The 19,382-nt window shown below is 37.7% G+C and overlaps 1 protein-coding gene and 1 non-coding gene across 14 annotated transcripts in view; one reads left to right on the top strand and one right to left on the bottom strand.

Moving 5' to 3' along the window:
- Adamts6 (ADAM metallopeptidase with thrombospondin type 1 motif, 6) overlaps nt 1–19,382 on the top strand; it is a 211,818-nt gene that overhangs the window by 93,856 nt on the left and 98,580 nt on the right. For 12 of the 13 annotated variants that reach the window (XR_005500311.2, XM_039102547.2, XM_039102548.2 and 9 more), the window contains one exon: nt 5,941–6,082. Coding sequence is in view for 12 of the 13 variants with exons in the window: in XM_039102547.2 (XP_038958475.1) it covers nt 5,941–6,082 (142 nt within the window). In the remaining variant the exon portion in view is untranslated. Of the gene's footprint in view, nt 1–5,940; nt 6,083–19,382 lie in introns of those variants that run through there. The other variant, XM_039102552.1, reaches the window with a different exon arrangement.
- Nucleotides 13,275–13,381, bottom strand: LOC120101138 (U6 spliceosomal RNA). Its single transcript, XR_005501535.1, has one exon. It is a non-coding gene; the product is annotated as a U6 spliceosomal RNA (small nuclear RNA).

Below are 19,382 nucleotides of genomic sequence, written 5' to 3' on the forward strand. Positions count from 1 at the left end.
AACACAATACAAAAAACATTTGCAATATTTAATCTCAGTTAAGAATTAAAATGTCGCCTATATTCAACAAAACTTGAAAATCTGCAGGAAATGGACAATTTCCTAGACAGATACCAGGTACCGAAGTTAAATCAGGAACAGATAAACCAGTTAAAAAACCCCATAACTCCTAAGGAAATAGAAGCAGTCATTAAAGGTCTCCCAACCAAAAAGAGCCCAGGTCCAGACGGGTTTAGTGCAGAATTCTATCAGACCTTCATAGAAGACCTCATACCAATATTATCCAAACTATTCCACAAAATTGAAACAGATGGAGCACTACCGAATTCCTTCTATGAAGCCACAATTACTCTTATACCTAAACCACACAAAGACACAACAAAGAAAGACAACTTCAGACCAATTTCCCTTATGAATATCGACGCAAAAATACTCAATAAAATTCTGGCAAACCGAATCCAAGAGCACATCAAAACAATCATCCACCATGATCAAGTAGGCTTCATCCCAGGCATGCAGGGATGGTTTAAAATACGGAAAACCATCAACATGATCCATTATATAAACAAACTGAAAGAACAAAACCACATGATCATTTCATTAGATGCTGAGAAAGCATTTGACAAAATTCAACACCCCTTCATGATAAAAGTCCTGGAAAGAATAGGAATTCAAGGCCCATACCTAAACATAGTAAAAGCCATATACAGCAAACCAGTTGCTAACATTAAACTAAATGGAGAGAAACTTGAAGCAATCCCACTAAAATCAGGGACTAGACAAGGCTGCCCACTCTCTCCCTACTTATTCAATATAGTTCTTGAAGTTCTAGCCAGAGCAATCAGACAACAAAAGGAGGTCAAGGGGATACACATCGGAAAAGAAGAAGTCAAAATATCACTATTTGCAGATGATATGATAGTATATTTAAGTGATCCCAAAAGTTCCACCAGAGAACTACTAAAGCTGATAAACAACTTCAGCAAAGTGGCTGGGTATAAAATTAACTCAAATAAATCAGTAGCCTTCCTCTACACAAAAGAGAAACAAGCCGAGAAAGAAATTAGGGAAACGACACCCTTCATAATAGACCCAAATAATATAAAGTACCTCGGTGTGACTTTAACCAAGCAAGTAAAAGATGTGTACGATAAGAACTTCAAGACACTGAGGAAAGAAATTGAAGAAGACCTCAGAAGATGGAAAGATCTCCCATGCTCATGGATTGGCAGAATTAATATAGTAAAAATGGCCATTTTACCAAAAGCGATCTACAGATTCAATGCAATCCCCATCAAAATACCAATCCAATTCTTCAAAGAGTTAGACAGAACAATTTGCAAATTCATCTGGAATAACAAAAAACCCAGGATAGCTAAAGCTATCCTCAACAATAAAAGGACTTCAGGGGGAATCACTATCCCTGAACTCAAGCAGTATTACAGAGCAATAGTGATAAAAACTGCATGGTATTGGTACAGAGACAGACAGATAGACCAATGGAATAGAATTGAAGACCCAGAAATGAACCCACACACCTATGGTCACTTGATTTTTGACAAAGGAGCCAAAACCATCCAATGGAAAAAAGATAGCATTTTCAGCAAATGGTGCTGGTTCAACTGGAGGTCAATGGAATGCAGATCGATCCATGCTTATCACCCTGTACAAAGCTTAAGTCCAAGTGGATCAGGGACCTCCACATCAAACCAGACACACTCAAACTAATAGAAGAAAAACTAGGGAAGCATTTGGAACACATGGGCACTGGAAAAAATTTCCTGAACAAAACACCAATGGCTTATACTCTAAGATCAAGAATCAACAAATGGGATCTCATAAAACTGCAAAGCTTCTGTAAGGCAACGGACACTGTGGTTAGGACAAATCGGCAACCAACAGATTGGGAAAAGGTCTTTACCAATCCTACAACAGATAGAGGCCTTATATCCAAAATATACAAAGAACTCAAGAAGTTGGACCGCAGGGAGACAAATAACCCTATTAAAAATGGGGTTCAGAGCTAAACAAAGAATTCACAGCTGAGGAATGCCGAATGGCTGAGAAACACCTAAAGAAATGTTCAACATCTTTAGTCATAAGGGAAATGCAAATCAAAACAACCCTGAGATTTCACCTCACACCAGTGAGAATGGCTAAGATCAAAAACTCAGGTGACAGCAGATGCTGGCGAGGATGTGGAGAAAGAGGAACACTCCTCCATTGTTGGTGGGATTGCAGACTGGTACAACCATTCTGGAAATCAGTCTGGAGGTTCCTCAGAAAATTGGACATTGAACTGCCTGAGGATCCAGCTATACCTCTCTTGGGCATATACCCAAAAGATGCCCCAACATATAAAAAAGACACGTGCTCCAGTATGTTCATAGCAGCCTTATTTATAATAGCCAGAAGCTGGAAAGAACCCAGATGCCCTTCAACAGAGGAATGGATACAGAAAATGTGGTACATCTACACAATGGAATATTACTCAGCTATCAAAAACAACGACTTTATGAAATTCGTAGGCAAATGGTTGGAACTGGAAAATATCATTCTGAGTGAGCTAACCCAATCACAGAAAGACACACATGGTATGCACTCATTGATAAGTGGCTATTAGCCCAAATGCTTGAATTACCCTAGATGCCTAGAACAAATGAAACTCAAGACGGATGATCAAAATGTGAATGCTTCACTCCTTCTCTAAAAGGGGAACAAGAATACCCTTGGCAGGGAAGAGAGAGGCAAAGATTAAAACAAACACAGAAGGAACACCCATTCAGAGCCTGCCCCACATGTGGCCCATACATATACAGCCACCCTATTAGACAAGATGGATGAAGCAAAGAAGTGCAGACCGACAGGAGCCAGATGTAGATCGCTCCTGAGAGACACAGCCAGAATACAGCAAATACAGAGGCGAATGCCAGCAGCAAACCACTGAACTGAGAATAGAACCCCCGTTGAAGGAATCAGAGAAAGAACTGGAAGAGCTTGAAGGGGCTCGAGACCCCATATGTACAACAATGCCAAGCAACCAGAGCTTCCAGGGACTAAGCCACTACCCAAAGACTATACATGGACTGACCTCATAGGTAGCAATGAATATCCTAGTAAGAGCACCAGTGGAAGGGGAAGCCCTGGGTCCTGCTAAGACTGAACCCCCAGTGAACTAGACCGTTGGGGGGAGGGCGGCAATGGGGGGAGGGTTGGGAGGGGAACACCCATAAGGAAGGGGAGGGGGGACGGGGATGTTTGCCCAGAAACCGGGAAAGGGAATAACACTCGAAATGTATATAAGAAATACTCAAGTTAATAAAAAAAAAAAAAACAGAGAGTGGGGGACAAAAACCCAATTCACAAAGGGTTCTGACTTACTTGGTCAAGTCTGTCGCCATATAAAGTTGTATGACATGGAATAAACTTATTCAGAAATCATGAAAAAAAAAAGAATTATATTGTCAAAATTGTCCCATTCCTCAAATGCACTCATCAAAGTTGGCTGTGTTACAGGTATGTATGTTAGGAGAACAGTGCTGTGTATAAACACAGAGAGAGCATTTGAGGTGGAGAACAGTTAAATCATCTGCACAGATACATGCTCTTCTTCGGGTCACTTGCCTGATAGGCCTTGCTGCTGTGCACAGATGGAGCCATTTCAAAAGGCCTTTGTTGATATGGTGTTCCTAAACACAGGCTCATTTAAAAATATACATACACTTTTCTTTTGTATTTTATTTCATGGCAGGTTTTAATCTTCTGTAACATGTACTCAGCCCAGAGAACTGGTCTTGTCTAGCTATTTAATTAGCTATTAATACAAAAGAAATAGCTGCTTCCAGAGAACTGACACAGGAATACGCTTTGGGGACCAGCTCTCTCAGCAGTTTTGGCCTTAGGTCCCTCCCAGTTATACTTGCCACCGTTGGCTCTGAAGGCCCTGGCAGGGCACACCTGATCTAATTTTTTAAAAAGCATATGAACATTGGCTAAAATATCATCATACCTTGAATCAAGAACATTAAATGAAGTAATTATTTTTGCTTCTTCCTAAATTAAGCCAGTTTTACCATCAGGAAGGAGTTACTTCCTTTATGTATCTACCTTTAAGTTCTCTTCTGAGGTTCATATATTTCTACTTCTGAAATTTTTAGTTTACTTTTCTGTATTTCTAAAAGTCACTTTATATAATATTTGTATTGGGTTCTGTCCTGGCTTCAGATAGGTTATTATGTCATATATTTTTTTGTTGTGCTATTGATAAATATTAATAACCTCATGGTGTTTATGTAAATTATTCAGAATATATTTTTCTGTTGACTTAAAGCAGTATTTACTTATTTTTATTATATACTCAATTGTCTTCATAAATATATTTATAATTTTATTGTAAATCAAGATGGAACTTATATTTTGGAAAAATTAATTTTCTAATTCAGTCTTTCCATAAATATTCTCTATTATTAAGTCATTTTTTATTAATGTACTATCAAAAATGACCCCCCCTTGTCATTAACTTTAATATATTTTTGAAATTCCTAATTGGGTCTTACTTGACTAAAGTTTATATGTCTTAATATCAAAGGTGCTATTTTTAAAATTCATCTAACAATAAATGTGCTTGCTGAGGTACGTGACGGTTTCTAAACTTAAGACAGAAAGGAGCAAGTACTGGGTAGAACAATCCTTGAGCAGTGCTCTCTGACAGGCCTGTCTGTGTCAGTGCAGTATTACTGTCTCTTCAGGATTCTCTTTAAAACTACACAGAGAGCATAAAGCACAGAAGACAATCTTGTATCCTTTAGGTCTGAGTCCCCTTCAGAGGAGTAGGTTTCAGGTTTTAAAGATACTAATTTGCTGCTGTGAAAATATACTGTTAATATAACAAGTTAACTTTTACACTTTAGGAGTATAAAAACTTTCAGATGAATTTAAAACTCATTGTTTTGTATGACTCTTCCCTATTTGTAAATGAAATTTTGTGCTGTCCTAAATAACAGTTGAGGAACTTCAACTTGTGAAGTTATTTTCCTTTGGCAAAGTGGATGGAAAAGATTTGGGGAAAAAAGCAAAAGTGCTGGCACAATGGACAGGAATGTTGGAAAAAATGTTAAGTGTTGGCATAGGAATTCTTTAAACATTCTAACTCACATGGGAAATGAAAGTCAAAAAGCATCTGTCCTGTTTTATGCACACTGAATAAGTAAAAATGAACAATTATATTTAGCAAAGCTCTTTAAACTAAGGTACTCTGTCTGGCTTTTGGCAACCTTTATGTTATTTGTTCCACTGAATTAAAATACTATGTTGTAGTGAAGGCATACTTTGTAAGGCAGAAGTTATGTGCAAAGAAGACCATTCCCTTATTCTACTTTTGATGATCCTGAATGAAATATGAAATCTCTGAAAGACTAAACATGTCTAGTGTTTGTGAGTGAGAGCTTTGAACCTTAGCTGTCATTTAACCCACGAACTAGTGACATGTCTTACGGTAGCACCTGTGTTCTATCTAGGGGCGAAGTATATAAATTAAGTCTTTATGATTATAACTACAATTATTTTTGTTTAATTTTCCACAATTCATGTTTTTAATTCTACTACCAGATGTGGTTATATTTTCAGAGAAAACAAACAAGAAACTTAGAGCAATGTGAAATTCTGTTTTGGTTCCTTTCGAGCTAGTTTAAAGGCCAGCATGACATTTTCAGGTTGGTGTCTGAGACGCTTCCATTGTGTTGTGGAGCTGGAGAAAAGGAATTTGGGGCTCTCCTTCAGATGTCAGTGAAATGACTCTATTTTGCTATATGATTATTTGTAGAATGTGTGCTGTTTTTCATGCATCGTTATTAAAACAAAGATCTCAACACATGGGTTCATAATTGCGCATGAAATAGTCTACAGAGTACCTAATTTCCTTCGATGCTTTATGTTGAACAGTTCAGGCCGTGGTACTTGCCTTGATAATGAGCCTCCAAAGCGTGACTTTCTTTACCCAGCTGTGGCCCCAGGTCAGGTGTATGATGCTGACGAACAGTGCCGTTTCCAGTACGGAGCAACGTCCCGCCAATGCAAATATGGGGTAAGCGGTCTTAATCCTATGTTCAGCCAATAAGTGTTCTCTTCTAACACGTGTTCAGGTGGAATGATGATGAACTGTTTGCCTTTGATGCACTGTTAATTTCCATAATGCTTTTGACACTGATTTTTCTGAAATCATATTATAATTTCTACTTTTAAATATTTGAATAACACCAAATTAACATGATTCACAATATTTTGTTAAGGAGGCAGACAGAATTTTGGAAAATTATTCTTTTATTTATTTTTTAAATCTTGAGCTCATGTTGTCAATTTTACTTTGTCTTTTAAAATATTTTACTTTTAAGAAACCTCTCTACTTCCTTTTCCTGGCATCCTTATAACTGTGCTAAAGGGCATTTTTTACTGGCTTCTTGCCTTTACCTAAATTCACTCTAGCAAGAACTGAGTCATTTCAGGTTGCCTCACCCAGTGCCCAATTCTCAATATAATAACCAAGAAGGAACAAGATGACATTAGCCCAAAAATGAAAAAACAGGACATAGCCACAGGAAGAAATTGTAGGCAGCATGATTGTTCTCTTAGTGTTTGCTTTAAAAACTCACAGTACCATATTAGAAACACTTAAGTTCTTTTTATAACTTTTTAAATATTTTGGTATCTAATATAGGAATGTGTGTAGTGAAAAATAGAATTCTAAAATATCAATCTGTGTGCCAAAAAATATTTAGGCTTAAAAATCAAATCTCAAGGCTTAGTTCTTATTGTGGTACATGTAGATAGTCTGAGTTCATAAAAAAGGATAACGATACAAATAATTACATTTTACCATAGCTATTATTAGACTACATACACACTGTACATTACCAGTTATTCCTCTTGTGCATGGAACAATAAAAGGCAATTAAAAAAATCTCTTGGGTGACAAATATATTGTTATTCTTGTAGACTTCGGCAATGTTTCCAAGATTGTATGTAATTACTGTATGTATGTATGTATGTATGTATTGTATGCATGTTGAGCACCATGTAAAACTTTGACTTTTCCACTTTGTTTATAAAGTTTTAGTTTTGAGTGGATCTAGTTTCTTTTAATCTCAAATTGCTTTTTTGTAAAATAAAGTCACTCAAATATTAATCACAGTCACTACAAGTACTCAAAGATCTAATGAGATTAGAGATGCTTTGCACCCTCCCTCATAGTGGGTCCCCTTTCTGTCAGCAAGGGAGTCCACATGTTAGCTTTTATTTTGGAAACTATGTTGGAACTCCACATGTAAGCTTCTATTGTAGATTATTATTGCCATTATTATTATTACATTTATGGAATTTGATAAGCTTTCTTTGATGAACAAATCATTTAAAGTAGAATTGATTCTTCTTAATCTGGAAATCTTACTCATTCCAGACTGATAGAGATGAGACAAGTACTAATTTTGAAACTATTTTCTGCTCTTTTATTCTTTCTGTGTTATGCTCATGCACATTTCTGTAACAGAAATAAAATCAGAAAGCATGAAGACATTAGCATTACAGCATTTATATTTTCTCATGAACCCTTTTTTCTTGTTTGCAGCAAAATGCTGGTTTTACTAGATACATGTACTCTATGAAATTCTTACGTTCTTTTTATATTCTACTCTAAATATCCAGTTAGGGTTCTTGATCTCTGATGGAGTTTTTAAAATCCCTTCCAGCTGTAGTACTTGTATCTAAGGAATTAGGTTCACATAATTATACCCTGTTTACACTGCTTCTTATCTTACCTCTCCCTAATGTTTTTAACAATTCTGAATAGTGCTCTGGAAATCAACTCAGTCAGGGAAGCAAGGTGATTTCCATGAATTAGCTAAAGGGAAATATAAACCTGAGTGGCATGGTAAGGTGAGCCCTGAGCACACTGGCATGTGACCAGGAGAAGCGTTGTCTTGAAATGATTCCTGTCATGACTTGGGGAAGATTTTAAATACTTACAATGACCTGTAACTGCTGAGTGGTAGGCTTCCTCCTGTCTCTTTTGCCTTCATGTAGTAGTTGAGAGCTCACGAATACCCAGCTCCATGGCTTCAGAGAAGTCTTGTGTGTGCATTCGGTTATGTTCATGCTGACCACAGTGGGTATTTCATTTGGTTCACAGTTTTCCACAGTTCTCACTCCATAATATCTCTTTGTTTCCAAACTTTCCATACCTTCCACCAGGATAAAATGTAAAATAGTTTTAAATACAAAGAACAGAATATCACAGTACAATATGTAGATTAAAATATTTGCATAATGTAATCTCTAAGTGATGTGCAATGATAGTTAACTGATATGTAGTGCCTGTTTCTTCAGACTGCATTGATAAAATTTATAATGACTCTGTAGTATTTTATACATGGGGAAAGTAAAAGTACACGTGTGTAACTCGTGCACTCCAAGATTAAAAACATGTAAAGGTTTGAGTCTGTCATGTCTGCAGTATCTAGGTAGAGTCATTCTGTTAATAATATAAGGGTTGTAGATGTTTCTTTTTTTCTTTTTTATTATTCCTCATCCTTTTTAAATTTTTTAAAAAATTTATTTACAATCCAGAATTTGTCTTCCCTCCCAGTCCCACTCCCACAGTTCATCATCCCATTACTCCTCCCCCGTCTCAGAGAGGATGCTCACCAGCACCAGGCCTGGGCTCTCAAGTCTCTCCCATTGCAGCCAGAACAGGCAGTCTTCTGATATATATGTGTCAGGGGCCTCAGACCAGCCCGTGTATGCTGCCTGGTTGGTGGCTTAGTGTCAGGGTGCTGCCAGGGGTCAGGATTAGTTCACAATGCTCATCTTCCTATGGGGTCACCCTCTTCTGCTTCTTCCGTTCTCCCCTAATTCAACCATAGGGGTCCCCACCTTCTGTCTTATGGTTGGGTCTAAGTATCTGTGTCTGTCTCAGTCAGCTGCTTGTTGGGCCTCTCAGAGAAGAGCCATGCTAGGCTTCAGTTTGTTAGGACATCATAGCATCAGTAATAGTGTCAAACCTTGGTGTCCCCCCATGAAGTGGATCCCCATTTGGACAGTCACTGTACTGCCTTTTCCTCAGTCTCTTCTCCATTTTTGTCCCTTCATTTCTTTTAGACAGGCTTGTTTAGGAGAATACTTGTTTAGTTTTCTTCAGGTAATGTCTCATTCCTGGTCAGTAAAATTTTCAAACTCTTCATTTTAGCCCTGTCTTTTGGGAGAGAGGTCATCTCTAAAATTACTGTTTAGGGACATACATCCTCAGATGTCTGAAATTGAAATTGTAAAGTCTTTGATGACATTTCTTACCACCACCATCCAGAGCATCTCATGTTTTACTGCATTTACTGCACAGCGTTACTGGGATTAAAGGCATGTGTTATACCCAGTTTCTGTGGTACTGGGTTTAAACTGAGAGCATAGATTAAAAAGATGTTCTTCTAAGTAAATAGCATTCTCAGCTATGTTTTCTTTTATTAAAAAAAGTTAGAGGCCAGCTAAATGATTGATTCAGTGAGTAAAGACAGTTACCACAAAACCAGAGGGCCTGTGTTTAATCTTGGACCTGTATGATTGAAAGAGATAACTCTGCAAGGGGTTCTCTGACCTCCCTAGTGGTTTATTGTCTGTAAAGTGTGTGTCTCTCTTTGAGATGAGATACAAGTATAGAAATGCAGCTTGTAAAGCTAGATCTTTACTTTATTTTCTTCATACATCTGCCAACTCTCACTCTAAGGATGCCTTAGGTACTTTTAAAAAAATTTTATTGGATATTTTCTTTATCTACATTTCAAATATCCCCTTTCCTGGTTTCTCCTCTGGAAACCCCCTAGGCCATCCCTTTACCCCATGCCTCCATGAGGGTGGTTCCTCCACCCACTCTTCCATTCCCTCCACCCTCCCTGCCCTGCATTCCCTTACACTGGGGCCTTGTCAGTACCAAGGTCTTCTCCTCCCATTGGTGCTCAACAAGTCCATCCTCTGCTACATATGGAACTGGAGCCATGGGTCTATCCATGTGTACTATTGGACGATGGTTTAGTCCCTGGGAGTTCTGGTTGGTTGGTATTGTTCTTATGGGGTTACAAACCCCTTTAGCTCCTTCAATCCTTTCTCTAACTCCTTCAATGGGGACTGCGTTCTCAGTTCAGTGGTTGGCTGCAAGCATTCACCTCTATATTTGTCATGCTCTCTCAGAAGACAGCTATATCAGGCTCCTGTCAGCTTGTGCTTCTTGGCATCAGCAATAGTGACTGGGTTTGGTGGCAGTAGATGGGCTGGATCCCCAGGTGGGACAGTCTCTGGATGGCCTTTCCCTCAGTCTCTGCTCCAAATTTTGTCTCTGTATTTCCTCCTGTGAGTATTTTGATCTCCCTACTAAGAAGGACTGAAGCATCCACATTTTGATCTTCCTTCTTCTTGAGTTTCATATGGTCTGTGAATTGTATCTTGGGTATTCTGAACTTTTGGGCTAATATCCACTTATCGGTGAGTAAATACCACATTTTCTATATCCATTCCTCTGTTGAAGGAAATCTGGGTTGTTTCCATCTTCTGGCTATTATAAATAAGGAACATAGTGGACCATGTGTCCTTGTTAGATGTTGGAGGATCTTTTGGATATATGCCCCGGAGTGGTATAGCTAAGTCCTCAGGTAGTACTCTGTCCAATTTTCTGAGGAACCTCCAGACTGATTTCTAGAGTGGTTGTACCAGTTTATAATCCCACCAACAATGGAAGAGTGTTCCTCTTTCTCCATATCCTCGCCAGCATCTGTTGTCACCTGAGTTTTTGATCTTGGCTATTCTGACTGGTGTGAGGTGGAATCTCAGGGTCGTTTTGATTTGCATTTCCCTGATGACTAAAGATGTTGAACACTTCTTTAGATGCTTCTCAGCCATTCGATATTCCTAATTTGAGAATTGTTTAGCTCTGTGCCCCAATTTTTAATAGGATTATTTGATTCTCTGGAGTCTAACTTCTTGAGTTCTTTGTATATATTGGATATTAGCCTTTTATCAGATGTAGGATTGGTAAAGATCTTTTCCCAATGTTGGTTGCCGTTTTATCCTATTGACAGTGTCCTTTGCCTTACAGAAGGTTTTCAATTTTATGAGGTTCCATTTATTGATTTTTGATCTTAGAGCATAAGCCACTGGTGTTCTGTTCAGGAAATTTTCCTCTGTGCCCTTGTGTTCGAAGCTCTTGCCCAATTTCTCTTCTATCAGATTCATCCATCATATCCAGTTTTATGTGGAGGTCATTGATCCATTTGGATTTGACTTTTGTACGAGATAAGAATGGGTCAATTTGCATTCTTTTACATGCTGACTGCCAATTGAACCAGCACCATTTGTTGAAAATGCTGTCTTTTTTCCACACTGGATGGTTTTAGCTCCTTCTTTGTCAAAGATCAAGTGACCATAGGTGTGTGGGTTCATTTCTGGGTCTTCAGTTCTATTCCATTGATCTACCTGATTGTCTCTGTACCAATATTATACAGTTGGGTTTTTTTTAAATCACTATTGTGATGTAATACTGCTTGAGGTCAGGGATAGTGAGTTCCCTAGAAGTTCTTTTATTGTTGAAGATAGTTTTTACTTTCCTGTTTTTTTGGGTTTTTTGTTTGTTTGTTGTTATTCATTTTCCAAATGAATTTGCAAATCGCTCTTTCTAACTCTCTGAATAATTGAGTGGCAGTTTTTTTTTAATTTTTAAATTTTTTTTTTATTAACTTGAGTATTTCTTATATACATTTCGAGTGTTATTCCCTTTCCCGGTTTCCGGGCAAACATCCCCCTCCCCCCTCCCCTTCCTTATGGGTGTTCCCCTCCCAACCCTCCCCCCATTGCCGCCCTCCCCCCCATAGTCTAGTTCACTGGGGGTTCAGTCTTAGCAGAACCCAGGGCTTCCCCTTCCACTGGTGCTCTTACTAGGATATTCATTGCTACCTATGAGGTCAGAGTCCAGGGTCAGTCCATGTATAGTCTTTGGGTAGTGGCTTAGTCCCTGGAAGCTCTGGTTGCTTGGCATTGTTGTACATATGGGGCCTCGAGCCCCTTCAAGCTCTTCCAGTTCTTTCTCTGATTCCTTCAACGGGGGACCTATTCTCAGTTCAGTGGTTTGCTGCTGGCATTCGCCTCTGTATTTGCTGTATTCTGGCTGTGTCTCTCAGGAGCGATCTACATCCGGCTCCTGTCGGTCTGCACTTCTTTGCTTCATCCATCTTGTCTAATTGGGTGGCTGTATATGTATGGGCCACATGTGGGGCAGGCTCTGAATGGGTGTTCCTTCAGTCTCTGTTTTAATCTTTGCCTCTCCCTTCCCTGCCAAGGGTATTCTTTTTCCTCATTTAAAGAAGGAGTGAAGCATTCACATTTTGATCATCCGTCTTGAGTTTCGTTTGTTCTAGGGATCTAGGGTAATTCAAGCATTTGGGCTAATAGCCACTTATCAATGAGTGCACACCATGTATGTCTTTCTGTGATTGGGTTAGCTCACTCAGGATGATATTTTCCAGTTCCAACCATTTGCCTACGAATTTCATGAAGTCGTTGTTTTTGATAGCTGAGTAATATTCCATTGTGTAGATGTACCACATTTTCTGTATCCATTCCTCTGTTGAAGGGCATCTGGGTTCTTTCCAGTTTCTGGCTATTATAAATAAGGCTGCGATGAACATAGTGGAGCACGTGTCTCTTTTATATGTTGAGGCATCTTTTGGGTATATGCCCAAGAGAGGTATAGCTGGATCCTCAGGCAGTTCAATGTCCAATTTTCTGAGGAACCTCCAGACTGATTTCCAGAATGGTTGTACCAGTCTGCAATCCCACCAACAATGGAGGAGTGTTCCTCTTTCTCCGCATCCTCGCCAGCATCTGCTGTCACCTGAGTTTTTGATCTTAGCCATTCTCACTGGTGTGAGGTGAAATCTCAGGGTTGTTTTGATTTGCATTTCCCTTATGACTAAAGATGTTGAACGTTTCTTTAGGTGTTTCTCAGCCATTCGGCATTCCTCAGCTGTGAATTCTTTGTTTAGCTCTGAACCCCATTTTTTTAATAGGGTTATTTGTCTCCCTGCGGTCTAACTTCTTGAGTTCTTTGTATATTTTGGATATAAGGCCTCTATCTGTTGTAGGATTGGTAAAGATCTTTTCCCAATCTGTTGGTTGCCGTTTTCTCCTAACCACAGTGTCCTTTGCCTTACAGAAGCTTTGCAGTTTTATGAGATCCCATTTGTCGAAAAAATATGGAACGCTTCACGAATTTGCGTGTCATCCTTGCGCAGGGGCCATGCTAATCTTCTCTGTATCGTTCCAATTTTAGTATATGTGCTGCCGAAGCGAGCACTTGAGTGGAAATTTTGATGGTGACTGCATTGAATCTGTAGATTGCTTTCAGCAAGATGGACATTTTTACTATATTAATCCTGCCAATCCATGAGCATGGGAATATGTCTTTCCATTTTCTCAGATCTTCAATTTCTTTCTTCAGAGACTTGAAGTTCTTATACAGATCTTTCACTTGCTTGGTTAGAATCACCCCAAGGTATTTTATATTATTTGTGACTATTGTGAAGGGTGTTGTTTCCCTAATTTCTTTCTCAGCCTGTTTATCCATTGAGTAGAGGAAGGCTCTGATTCATTTGAGCTAATTTTATATCCAGCCACTTTTCTGAAGTCGTTTATCAGGTTTAGGAGCTCTCTAGTGGAATTTTTAGGGTCTTAAATATATTATCCTATCATCTGCAAGAAGGACATTGTAATTAAAACAACAGAACAGTTGTCTCCACAAATGGTTCTTTTTTTTTCCCCCTCATTCAGAGGATCAAACTTTTATAAAGCTCTGTAGAATCTCACACCAATTTTCTTGCACTTCACAACTTTCCTTTCATTTTCAACAGTCTTTTTTAAATAGAAAATATCATGAAACTAAACTGGCACAAAGCATATTATAACAATAATGTTTAAACATAGAAGGGAATTTACATATAGGCTTATGTGATATATGTGGGCGAGCTTTAGATGATGCCTTTTTCAGACTTTGCTCCATATTTCTTCATTCTGTCACTTTAAATCATCTCAAAACTACAGTTTCCAGATAACATTTAATAATCTAATATATAGATCAATGATACCTAGTATATAACTTACTAATGATTGTGAAGATATGATCATGCATCTGCAAGTAGATTTAAGCCACACAGGTTTTATAGGCATATTAGCTTGGTTTAATTTGTGAATAATTTTATTTTATGTGAATATAGTCCTTGTTTATATGGAACTATTTCATAAATCCTTAGTAATATGGTCTAAACTCTAACTATTGATGTTCTACTGGTTAATTGGATATTTTCCTCTACATTATCTAGTGCATGGTTTCAAAATGGAACATGAAATACTTAACAGAGTATTTTAAATTAAAAAATTTATTCATCATTTACTATTACCTATAATGTCAAGTTGAAATCAGTAAATTTTATTCATTTTTAGAAAACTTTTTCAGTGAACAACAGTTTAATTGTTCTTTAAATCTCAGGGAGCAAGTGAATAGATTCCATATTCCTTACATTTTCTGGGCACTTGGAAGACATTCCATAAGTGTTCCCATTTCTTCTGTGATTATCTGTCATTTGTGGCTCTATTCCTGAAGAGCTGCAACACAAGCAGGAGGAGATGAACCTTCTGTGTTTTGAGAGCATGGGAAGATTCTGAGCCACGTAGTGACTCAAGTTCTTCTTTAACTCTATGCAAAGGGAACTTCCCTAGAAACAGGGATCATTATACAAAAATGTCTTCCAGTAATTCTGGGTCATATTGTGTCACTATTGTGGAATTATTATTATTTTATAAGTGCTTTGCTTATTTGATTGCTTTTAGTTAAGTGAGGCCTTTGTAAACAACCCTTACGTAACTTATTCATGTTTATGCATTCACATCTTTAAGTCCTATAGTTTTTCCCTGTTCGTCATTAGTATTTCCTACTTTCTAAGATAATATTTATTTTCATTTTGTTTACTGCTCCCTTCCCTACTGGAATCTGTATAACTTGCGTTCAGAACAGTTCCTGTATCATTGTAGGGCTTGTTACAACATTCTTGTAGCTATGCATTTCTCCCATAGAGTGGGACTTAGATTCAATCAAGAAGCGGCTGTTTCCCCTCCAAAAAATTATGTCCTGTCACAATGGGAGCTTATCTTGCCTGGAAAATTACTGTTGTTAGCACACCAGGTTCTTTTTTTTGTTTTTGTTTTTTGTTTTTTTTTCGGAGCGGGGGACCGAACCCAGGGCCTTGCGCTTGCAAGGCAAGCGCTCTACCAGTGAGCTAAATCCCCAACCCCTAGCACACCAGGTTCTTATCCAGGGCTATGGCTTTACATGGTTATGGATGACTTTTGTACCCACCACCTCTATAGCTTGTGTAGCATTTACCTGCGCTGTGAGTGCCAGCTAGAAGGAAGCTTCCGGCTCAGTTTCAGCTTGATAGCTCTGTGTTCTGTATCCAAAGGGTTTGTTGTCCTCAGCCACATGTTCTTACTGTGTACAGGCTATAGTTTGTAATGCTTTCATACCTTACCCTTTTTGTTTATTATCGCTACAAACTAAGATTTAAGTCATTATTGCTTTATCATTAAGAATTGTTCATATTTTATTAGTATTTTTAGTGTTTTGTGCTCTGAACACTTTTTAAAAATAGATGCAGAGAAATTGGAAGATAATGTTACTGAAATAATGGAAAACACATTGAGAAATACATAAGAGAAAAGTTTGCAGAAGACGAGTTCTAGCAGTGTGGGTTTAGTGTTTGTTCCCTTTGTGCTCAGTTTTAAAGCTAATGCTGTTTGTATTCTCTACAAAAACATTTTCAAAACTCACAGCAATCTCTAACTTCAAAAGCAGAAGATCTACAGACTACTTATTAAAATTTCATGCATTAAGTATGTGACAGGTTTATTAGGAGCAATAGAATTGTTTATCGTAGATATTTAAGGTAAACTGCACAGTGTCGCTTTAATATGGACTTATATAGTAAAAGACAATAAAATATTTTAGCACTTTAACTGTCTCTGGGATCCACACATCTATGTTTACTTGACATATATTTGTTACAAGCCTGCTGTGGTTTTTATTTTTCCCCAAATTCCAAGACAATTCCTAGTTCCAGAGTAGGTTTAAAGGTCAGTACTTCTGTATTAACTGTGGATCTTCCAGGTTTTCCTTCATGTTTTCATAACTATTTAGTTTTCTTTTAAAAATATATTCAAATTAGTGGTTATTTAACTTCAGTTTCTAAATCGTGTGTTTGTTTAATTCCTTACTAGGACCTCTTTCATTTTAATTACCTACTTAATGGGATTAGTCTCTTCAAGGATTAAGTGAAGATGTCCTATCCTTTTTGTTTAGATCCCTAGACTTAAACTAGGGTTAACTCAGGGTTAGAGTTTTCAATTTCCTTTCCCTTATGCTCTTCCTGGCCTTCTCAGGCCTTTGCTCCTCTCATTGACCATCTTTTTTGCAAACAGATATTGATGGTGTTGCAAACAGATATTGATAATGCTACTGATAGGATAATGTTGACACCAAGACTGTTTCACAATTAATACCGGTGACTCAAAATACTAGAAGGTTACAGTTTCTCCCAAAGTGGACAGTTGTGTATTATCTTTGATAATGATTTCAAGGTAACAGGCCAACTTCTTATAATTATAGAGGAATCATGAGACATATAAAGAACTAAAAGACAACTTGAAAATTCTATAGCAAGGACTTCCTTTATTGGTCATAGTAAGTGGGTTGGTAGCTTCATTTCTAAAAACCCAGATTCTATTGAATTCATGAGAAGAGGTAAAGAAATAGTGAAAATATATACCATTAATATTTAAATTTTAAAGATAAGTTATTGCAGTAGGGCTGTGGGATGGGCACTAGCCATATTACTGCCTGCTTCATGTTAATATTTTTTTAAAAAACAGGTAGACAATGGGCTCCAGTCTGAGTTTTTATTAAAGTGATCTCTATTGCTTGCAAATGCCCTGGCAGACCTATATCTGTAGGAAGGAAGTGCAATGAGCTGCAGGAGTTAGATAGCAAAGGACTAGGAGTTTGGGATGCTGGAGGATATGCTGGCAGGGATTTAGTTGAGCTAATATATTTTGTGGTGAAAAATAACTTACTTTAAGAAATTGGAGCACTAGTTTGTACCTCACAAAGCAAAAGTTTTTATCAACTACCTGCTACAGAACAAGTAAATTGACTTGAAAGCTGGAGGAATGAATACCTCAAAATATGTGACAGAAACAAAAATACTTGACTGTGCTTCTCTAACTCAAAAGCTATAGCATGGTGAAAGACCAAAAATTCATTCATTGAGGACAGACTGACTGTGAGAAACAAATGGCAGTAGCATACACTGACCATGAAGCCAGCCGTCACTGTCTCCAGAGAGAGGAAAGCTTGTACAGATAGGTAGGAGAAGGTCCAGTGTATGCTGAGTAGGCATAGGGAAGGGTGAGACAGATGTTAAAGGAACCAAAATCAAAGAAAGTACACATTCGCAGAGCAGGAATCCAAAGTAGATTTAAAAACAAGAACAGCAGATAGAGCAAAGAAACAGCACTAAAATAAATCTTAAAATTCTTGAAAGCAATTAAATATAGCATTAGAATTACAAATGATCATATTATTTTCAAATGCTAGGGTAAGAGTAATGTCATTTTAGAGTTCTATGTTCAATTAAAATGAGGATAAATTAAGTATATGTTCAGAAAAATAGGGTAAAGATTTCTTTACCCAGTTAATTACTAAAGGATCTATGTCAAAACAGACATTGGATTCACGGCACTGGCAAGAACATAGATCTGTCTAAACCAACATTAATCAACACATTACTGATAGTGGGTGTTGGACAAACTTTTAGGTGGCAAGAAAATTTTCTATCTCAAAATTGGCAGAATTAGATGTGAATGCCAACTTTTGGTTGTAAAGCTTGCTTTAGGCATAGGGATTCTGCCTTCTGCATTATAACCTCTGATTAACATAGACAAAGGAGCAAAGAATAAAGCCTAAGAAATGATTATGGTCCATTAAAATGGAGGGGCAGTGATGGTGTCAGGGCTGGAGAGATTGCTCTGTGGTTAAGGGAGCTGGCTGCTCTTGCAGAAGACCCAGGTTTTATCCCCAGCCCTGCACAAAGGCACACAACTGTCTGTGACTAGTTTCTTAGGACCTGATGCACTTTTCTGGTTTGTGTGGGTATCAATCAGGCAAGTGGTGCATAGATATACACATGGGAGAGAAAGGGTTGTGACAAATATGGACCTTATTGATAGTGTTTCTCTAGGTTTATCAGAAAGTAAAAGCACGAGGTTCCCTGCTCCCTGGGATTCTACATGAAAGTGTTTGTTCATTGTGCTAACATTATGCCTGATATGTGGTAGATTCTCAATGAATATTTGCAAATGGACAGGGAATGACACTGTCACTCTTTCTATTACCACATAGTCTTCTTCCAGACTCTAGCTGACCCCATGAAATTAAAGATTCTATCTCAAATTTCACACTCACTCACTAATGCTTAAGAGAAATGTCTCTTCAAAGAGCCGATGCTATTTCTTTTTCCTTCCTTCAACTTGAGAACCACCACAATCCTGCATTTTCCTGAGTCTTCCTAAAGCGAAATTTAAGATACTAGAAAAAGCCCTAACACAGAGGCAATGATGTATTTCAACTAGAGAAGTCATGAAATTAATCATGATAAACTTGAACTTCTGTCAGGAATAAAGAACACATGCAAGAAAAATGTTGCTGCAGAACTAAACTGAGGAAAAAAACCATTATTTCCATCCACTAACTGTACCTCATAAGTATTTCATTTAGGAAAAATAATTTCACGAGTACGATCTTTGTTTTATAGAAATTTATCAAAAGATACAAAACTTTCAGCCTGCAGTTAACTTCATCACAGCTTGAAACCTTCATGAAAGTGTTTATTCAGTAGTCTGTATTCATATGCAAAGGAAACTGTTCTATCGAAATATGTTTCCAATATTCTAGAACTTCTTACTTGGTGTGAAGTGAACTTTTCTTGTATATTGACTTTATCTTCCTAAATTCAATATCAAAATTCTTATTCAAGATTAAATGCCAATTAGGAATTCTGTTGTAAAAGTGTCAGTGATCTCTGTGACTACTTCAACAGTCCTTCCAGTGTAGATCTGTAACCCTTTGCTTCATGTAGTAATGTGTGATAAGTTAACTCCCTAGTAACATGTCAATTTTCAGGAAGCCAGTAAAGAGCAAGCTCCTAAGAAATGCAGAAATCTGTCTTTCAAACACTGGAGAAAGCTGTATC

Source organism: Rattus norvegicus, chromosome 2, assembly GCF_036323735.1.
Source record: "Rattus norvegicus strain BN/NHsdMcwi chromosome 2, GRCr8, whole genome shotgun sequence".
Taxonomy (NCBI): Eukaryota; Metazoa; Chordata; class Mammalia; order Rodentia; family Muridae; genus Rattus; species Rattus norvegicus.